General features: G+C 43.7%; 2 protein-coding genes across 14 annotated transcripts in view; one reads left to right on the top strand and one right to left on the bottom strand.

Annotated features, from left to right (window-relative positions):
• The window catches only part of Dnai7 (dynein axonemal intermediate chain 7), a 36,379-nt gene extending 34,390 nt beyond the window's left edge, over positions 1-1,989 (bottom strand). For 7 of the 11 annotated variants that reach the window (XM_039107467.2, XM_039107476.2, XM_039107466.2 and 4 more), the window contains exon 1: positions 1,852-1,971. In XM_039107467.2, coding sequence (XP_038963395.1) covers positions 1,852-1,854 — 3 coding nt within the window. In that variant the 5' untranslated portion in view covers positions 1,855-1,971. Of the gene's footprint in view, positions 1-1,851 lie in introns of all 11 variants that reach the window. The other 4 variants (XM_039107474.2, XM_039107473.2, XM_039107470.2 and 1 more) reach the window with 3 other exon arrangements.
• On the top strand, positions 1,924-7,368 carry Etfrf1 (electron transfer flavoprotein regulatory factor 1). 3 transcript variants are annotated; one of them, NM_001399056.1, is made up of 4 exons: positions 2,187-2,312; positions 4,527-4,644; positions 6,191-6,277; positions 6,358-7,368. In NM_001399056.1, exons 3-4 carry the CDS (start codon positions 6,233-6,235, stop codon positions 6,571-6,573), a joined length of 261 nt encoding a protein of 86 aa, NP_001385985.1. In that variant the 5' UTR covers positions 2,187-2,312; positions 4,527-4,644; positions 6,191-6,232; the 3' UTR covers positions 6,574-7,368. The 3 variants fall into 3 exon arrangements, with proteins under 3 accessions (XP_006237735.1, NP_001385985.1, NP_001385986.1); XM_006237673.5 differs by lacking the exons at positions 2,187-2,312; positions 4,527-4,644 and adding an exon at positions 1,924-2,051; NM_001399057.1 differs by lacking the exon at positions 4,527-4,644.
• Positions 7,369-7,527: the final 159 nt, after the last annotated feature.

Here is a 7,527-nt window from a genome sequence, read left to right on the forward strand (position 1 = left end):
TGGTCTCTGTAATACTACTCATAAATTCCTGAGCAGTCCTGCGTGCCTATCAGCTTTCTGATGAATTTATGAGGGACTGTGTGGAGTATAAATTATACATTTTACATATCTGAAGAGCACATAGGAAAGGCTGGTTCAAGCCACAGAAGCACCTCCAAGATGCCAGTACCAAAGTTGGCACACAGTAGCCCAGGTTTAGACGGCATCTTCCAGGAAGGGCACACATTTCAGAAATTCTCTCTGTGGCTTTTCATCAGGGAGAGAGTGACAAGGGAGGCTTTGCTCTCATGTGATTTTTACAAATGGTTTTTATCCTGGCTACAGAATTCCCTGACACAATTGTTAACACATTTCCATCTTGAAACAAACACTCTATGGCAGACTATGTAAATATCCCTCTCAAATAGCATATCCTAAAGTGATGGGCACATTTTTATCCCTCACTAGTATTTCTAACTTGAAACAGGTTTGGCAAAGTCCCACCTTTATCCTTCATAAAAGCCATCGTAGTAAAACTTCTCAACACTCACGCAGCAAAGGGTGTCCTGACAAGCTTTTGGAGAAATGTGTCCTCCTAGACTTAGTGTGGTGGCTCCCCTTCCTGTATTATACTTTCTTAGGCTGAGGGGTTGAATTATGCACTTTCAAATTCATAGACTAAAATCTTAAGTCCTTGGGTGTTAGCATTTGACCTGCTTAGAGAAACGGTCCGTGATTATTTCACCAAATTAAGATAACCTGATACTGGAACTGGGTGGGCCTCCCGGCTCAATATGCCTGGTACAGGTTACAAAGAGGAATCTTGGAATCAGACCCTCATGAAGAAGAAAATAAACATTGTGTGTGGGGGGATGGGGTGGGGATGAGCTTACACTGCTACACACTAAAGGACTATTCGAAATAGAAGAGACACCTGAATATCTCCCCCTCCCCCGTGCTGACACCCGAACCCAGATGTTCAGTCTCCAGAGTGGTGATGTAGGCAGTTTCTACTGTTTAAGCAACCTTGTTTATGGTACTTTGTTTCCTGGAAGCGCCATGATACAGTAGGTTTTAAGTTGTGACCTGGAATCTACATTTTAAATAAATCCCCCAAGTGGCTTGGAAGTCTGAGAAACAGACTATGCAGATGGGGTGGGGTGGGGTGATTAAATCCACCTTTCGATGGCGCTAACAAGTGCTTGTTCTTGTAATTTGCCAGCAGTCTTAACTTGGCTGATGGCCCACTGGGGGTCTTGCCAGGGGAGTCCTCTATTACCCATTTCTTCCCGCCACTTACAGAAAGTACATATTTATATTTTAAAGGAGGTTGAAAAGCACCACTCTTTGCTTCTCTCCCCACCCTTAATAGCTTGTTTACTCCGCTTTAGACACACCAGCCGTTACCATGGTAAAGCTTGTGGTAGTTACGCTGCTTAATTGACTGCCCCCGGAGGGCTGTCATATTCTCCTTTGTGCCTCTGGTTTCCAGCCAGCAAACACAAAGAAGGTACTCTGAATTTCCCCACAACGAGTGCATTACGTAATCAGTAATTGTATTCTCCGTGTTCACTGAGTGTGATAATAGATGATGTCTTGATGGAGACTGGGAAACAACATACGACATTAGCTCCGTATTGTTCTGCCTCCTTCGTGAAAACGTGAGAGTTGGAATGAAAAACATTTCTGACAAGTTGCAGTCAGAGCAAAAGTGGGAACGTACATCACCGGAAGTTAGTAAAGTTTAGTTACTGGAGATCTGGATCTCGCCACCTCTGGTTCGCACTGCGCCGGTCTGCCTATCCCCCCTTGGCAGCGCTGAAGCGGAATCCGTACTTCCCCCTTCCCATCTCCCTCACTTTCCTGGCTTACCATGAGAGAAGAAGGACCTTTGCCTAGGGAAAAGTGAACTCTGCAGAGCCGAAACGCTCACGGTTGTCAGGACGACAAGCCACGCCCACTCGCCATCCCTTGCGCTTTGCGAAGGTCGGTCTGCGCAGTCGCACTGTAGTCTTCCGGTGAGTCCTTCCTAAGTGGCGGACTCTTTTCACAAGCCATACCTCCCACACAAGGTGAGTCCACACCACTGCTTTAACCTAATCCCGCCCACTTCCGCCTGATGCCCCGCCCCAGCAAAGCGGCCCTGTGCTCCACACACTTCTGCCCCTAGACCCTCTCTAGCCCCACCCCCAGCTCCGCCTACTTCCGGCAGACGGCCGGCCCCCTCCAAGGACTACTGCTGTCAGAGCATTTACGGCCGTGCCGCCGTAAAGCGCTGGAGTGTGGCAGTCTGAGCAACCTGTCTTCGGAACCCCAGACCTGCTGGTGGTGAAGTATGCCTTAGGAGAGGGCTGCCGGGCGCGGGAGCAGAGCTCATTCTCACATTGTAGCGCAGGCTGACCTGGAACTCGCGGGCCTTCCTCACCTTCCTCCTGAGAGCTGGGGTTATAGCCGAGGGCCGCCGCACCCGGCTTTGTAAAGGGGTTTCTCTTTCGTTTCTAAAGCGTCAGGGCGAGCCCTTCACGGCGGATCTGGGGAAGGAATGGCGCCAGCTCAGGGCTAGGTGAAACCATTGGTTCTGGGCGGGCCCTCCTAGGGGGTCATCTGGCCACTTAGGCTCGGAAGGCGAGCTCCAAGAGGGTCTTTACCATAAGATTAAAAGTAGTACAGATTCTTCACTAATAGTGGTGGTTTAGTTTCTATGCAAAACATTCGCTAGTTTCCTCAAAAGCTGCACACACATTAGTTTAAAGTGACCTGTAAGGAACCAGCAAGCCATTGTTGTCCCAAGGTCACCGAGTGCTGTACTGTTGAAGCAGCCTTCAGCCCCTCCTCATATGAAGAAAAGACACTAACGCTGTATCAGTTCTTTAACCCAGCCCCAGCTTACGACCTGTCTAACCCATTACTTGTTATAGCTCGTGCCTGTTTCCAATTTAATGTTCTATCCCTTACACACTTAACTAGATGTTCTGTTCAGTAGTGCTGACAGCTAGTTTTTGTGGGTTAAAGTCATTGGTTGCACAACATTTAAAACTTTACTGCCCTCCGAACCTTGGTAATGAGATAACAACTTACCATGTGCTGCATATGATTCAAATCTGGTTTATCATAGTTGTTGAGTGTGGAAGTTAGCCTTTGTTTTGAATTATTCAACAAAGCAACTACTGGTGTTTAGTGACAGAAAACCTCAGTTTGAACTAGGATGTGGTATGGAAGTATAGTAATTAACATGGTGACTTTGAAGGAAAGGCCTCACTCATCCTCACCCGTCTGTCACTATCAACTTCTCTCCTAAGGAAAAGAAAAACTAATAGAGTCAGATACCAAGGGGCAAGACTTTGCTTTCTTGATCTTCCATGTCCTCTGGCCTCTGTGCAGGAACTGCGGTGGTAGGAGGGCTGCTTTCTGGTGTCTCTTCACCTCCACACAGGGTTGAACTGGCCCCTCTCCTTCCATGTCTTTGTACCTCTCTGGTCACACCACCTCTGGTACTGGGAAATTTGATGGGACAGTGGTCCCAGGGCAGTCTGAAGAATACTAGGTCTAGGCCACAAGACCACTGAAACAATACACTGCCTTTCTGTCTCATTTCCTTCAGCTTTTTTTGTCACTTGAACATCATGGAGCATAACATTAGGCATCAAGCCCTTCTATCAGAAAATAATAGTGTCCTACTAAAGTGACAACCCCATCATTCCTTTAGTCAAAGTCCCCAGGGAGAGAAGGAATAGGACTCCTCCTTGCTCATACCCATGGTCTTGGAAGAACCGATGACTTTGAGTCATGCAGTCATCCAACTTTGGTAACTTCTAGGACTTCATGCAGGTCTCTGCAGCATTTAAGTTGTTTCCTAGTTTGCAAACTAAAGGTTTTCCTCTTTAGCAAAAATAAACTAAAACTTCCTGAATCAACTTTTATGATAAATTAACATTAAAAGTCTGACAATACTATCTGCATGGGGGTAGAGGTAGGCCAATCCTTTATTCATAATTTGTGGGGAAAGCTATTGGGAAGGAGAACTAAGCCAGGTCTCTAAAACCTTTCACAAGTTACAAATGCCAAATTTTATCTATATTATTTTAAACCACATAGTTTTAAGTCATTCTTCAATAAGGTAGACCATCCTGGTAATGGCTCCCCCATTGTTAATTCACACCAGTCTCTTTACCTACCAGTGTTACATTAAATCTTCAGAAAAACAAAACATTAAAAAGAGGAAGATGATTATGGCAGTAAGACTTTAGACCCTGGAGAGCATGGGTGACTGACTCAACCCTAGAAACCTCAGTGGACACATCATTCAAGAGGAAACAAGAAGAATCAACAGGATCTACATGCTCTGACACTAACTGAACACCAGTCACCACAGTTATTAGTACTAGTGACAGGGCGTCTTCCCCTGCCTCAGCTTCCACCCAGCTCAACACCATAATTTTTGGATGAATATGAGGCTACAGTTTTGAGAATCTTCATTTTCTGCTAATTAATTTTAAATAACCCTTAATTCATCTTTTTAAAAAATCTTTGAAAATTTGTTTTTCCAGAATAATTCAGTCCAAAAGATGTTAGATGGCTTTAAGCAATGGCGGCAGCAGCCAGAGAAGGGACAGAACAAAGGGCTAGGATCCCTTAAGAATTCAAAACAAGGGACACAGCTCTCAGGTAAAAGGGGTTTGTACACAGCAGCCTAGCACAACAGGACACTGATTGGGTAGAGAGGGTGGTGGTACATGTTGTTAGAGGTAGGACAGGGTGAGCTTTCCAGGAACAAGGAGGGGGATCTGGGAAGGGAGTGTGCCAAGTGGTGACAGTGATAAGAATTTGGTTCTAGTAGGTGGAGAAGTGATGATCCAAAAAAGTTAATTATTGAGGACAATGGGAACCAGCTTCTTAACTGTTGGACATGAGTTTTAAAATTACTGACAGGAAGCTAAAATGAAAATAAATCCTGTAATAAAGGAACTAGCTGTTACCAGATTACGTAAAGGTCACTATAAAAACCACACACGTGCACACCGCACTCAAGTCTACAGGTGCACACCTTTCCTAGGTATTTAGGAGTCCCAAATGGACAGTTCCCATTGTAGTACTTCTATGGCATTTCTCAACCCCTGGGTCACTACCCCTTTGGGGGGTGGGGGGGGTGGGGGCCAAAGGATCCTCAAAGGGGTGGCCTATGACCATCTGCTTATCAGATATTCATGGTTAAGAACAGTACCAACACTACAGTTACAAAGTAACAATGAGATAATTGTATGGTTGGGGAGTCACTACACCTTGAGGAACTGTATTAAGGGGTCACAGCACTAACAAGGTTGAAAAATAATCTTCTAGTACATCTTACTTCCTAAAATATCCCACCCATGTGGTGGTTCATAAATCCACTACATGAACTAGGTTCTTGGGAAGAGTCTCACAGAGGAGGATCATGGCAAGCACTTTAATCAGGTGCTCAGAACTCTCATCAGCCATAAGGGATAGAACACAGTGGGAATGCTGTTTCTAGGTTTGGTCTAATGGGGCCTTTCCCAAGCTCCCCCTTGGCAGCTAAAGCACCTACTCATGAACGCGTGGTCAGCAGCATGGATGCTGTCTGCTGCCAGCTGAACCTTTCCAAGCTCTCCCTTTACCCTCTGCCCATTACTGTACACTCTCCTTAAGGGCCAGCCTTTTTAATCTTCCAAGCCAATTTGTTTTAGTTTTTAACGTCCCTCTGAAAATACTCTTCTAGATTTGAACTCTTACTCTTCCAAATAATCAAGCCTTTAGAGCAGGGTAGACAGCTTTACTTTTGGTAAGGAAAACAGGTTTAGAAAAGTGGTGTTACCTCAGTGCCTCAATAAAAAAGCTCTCAGCACAAATTACCATTTTGGGGGATAAGAGGTCTTACTGGTAAAGCACTTGCACAAACAAGAGGATCGTGTAGACCTTCAAGTTTGTAATCCCAGTGTGCACACACAGAAATGAGAGGTAGAGGGGAATCCTTAAACCAAGTGCCAGCTATTTGAAGCAACAACTGAGACCATCTCAGATTCTGTGGAAAGGACGGACATCTGAGGTCATGGCCTCCACATGTACTGTGGCAAGTGAATGTCTGCACACAAAATGAAAAACCAGCTTACCATTTCACCAATGGTAAGATCTTTGATTCTTTAAGATTACAATGCAGTTATTTGCAAAAAAGAAAAAAAATCTTCCTTTTCTTTAGGTATGTCATGTATAAAAGTGGATTAATTCCATATAAGTGAAAATGGCCAATTCTTTACGAGGAGAAGTACTGACTCTTTATAAAAATGTAAGTAATTTATGCTGCCAACTTTATAAATGTTATTATCTAACATGGATTGCTTAGAAACACATCTTTCTTGTTTAAAGCTGCTGTATCTTGGACGGGACTATCCAAAAGGAGCAGACTATTTTAAAAGGCGTTTGAAGAATGTTTTCCTTAAAAACAAGGATGTGAAGGACCCAGAGAAGATCAAAGAACTCATTGCACGAGGAGAATTTGTAATGAAGGAGCTAGAGGCCTTATATTTCCTTAGGAAATACAGAGCTATGAAGCAACGTTACTATTCAGATACCAAAAACTGACCAATCACTGCCACCAGCCTAGCTGACAATCAGTGCCAGCTGTTTGCCTGTACCAATTATTATACAATAATTCAGTTTAAAAGGGCAAGATACATGTTTTTTTTTTAAAGTTTCCCTATTGTACTAATATAGGTTTCAACCCTATTGATACTGAGAGCTTTGCCCATAATCCTTTATTATTGAAATAGTAACATTAGCACCTTTCAGGAGAATACAATTTTGAAAGAAAATACATCTAATTTTTTAACATATTATAGCCAAGTATTCTATTTCTTCATTTACTGATGAGATTGTCATTAGCAAATGGTGTCTGATAGGCCTGCCTGCCCTTTAGTTTGTGGAGTGTCTTTGTTTTTGGTTTTGTTACTCCATCTAGTATACTGAAGTGCATTTTCAAGGCTCTCTACAGACACCTCAAAATGATTTGAATGCAGTTACCAAAATGAGACATGTGAAGGTGGCTTCGATCTTGAGCTGCCAAGCAGAAAACTAGCATTATGTAGTTATTATTCCCATTACCCTTTGTGCTGCTGGCCTGCCTTAGGTTCCTAATCTGCTTCAACTGGCCTCCATGTAGAGTGGTAATGCTCCTCTATCTGTGCCATTAAAGCTGGTGCATTCTGTGCAGTGGTTAAGAGCACTGACTGCTCTTCCAGAGGTTCCAAGTTCAATTCTCAGCAACCACATGGTGACTCACAACCGTCTGTAATGGGATCTGATGTCCTCTTCTTCTGGTGTGTCTGAAGACAGTTACAGTGTACTCATATAAATAAAATACAAAAATAAACCTTAAAATCTTAAAGGAGTCTGTATCAACTACCATACAGACATTTCAACTTTCCATCAAGAAATACCTATAGTCAGGATGGGGTTCAGCATGAAGGACTTGCCTAACAAACATGTGAAGCTCTAAATCTGAGCTTTAACCACAATTAAAACTACATAATTACACAC

The sequence above is a fragment of the Rattus norvegicus genome, chromosome 4 (assembly GCF_036323735.1).
Source record: "Rattus norvegicus strain BN/NHsdMcwi chromosome 4, GRCr8, whole genome shotgun sequence".
Lineage (NCBI taxonomy): Eukaryota > Metazoa > Chordata > Mammalia > Rodentia > Muridae > Rattus > Rattus norvegicus.

Coding starts and splice junctions, on each gene's coding strand:
- Etfrf1 (XM_006237673.5), top strand. CDS start 6,233: ATGGCCAATTCTTTACGAGGAGAAGTACTGACTCTTTATAAAAAT. Junction 6,278..6,357: donor TACTGACTCTTTATAAAAAT/GTAAGTAATTTA, acceptor TCTTGTTTAAAG/CTGCTGTATCTTGGACGGGA.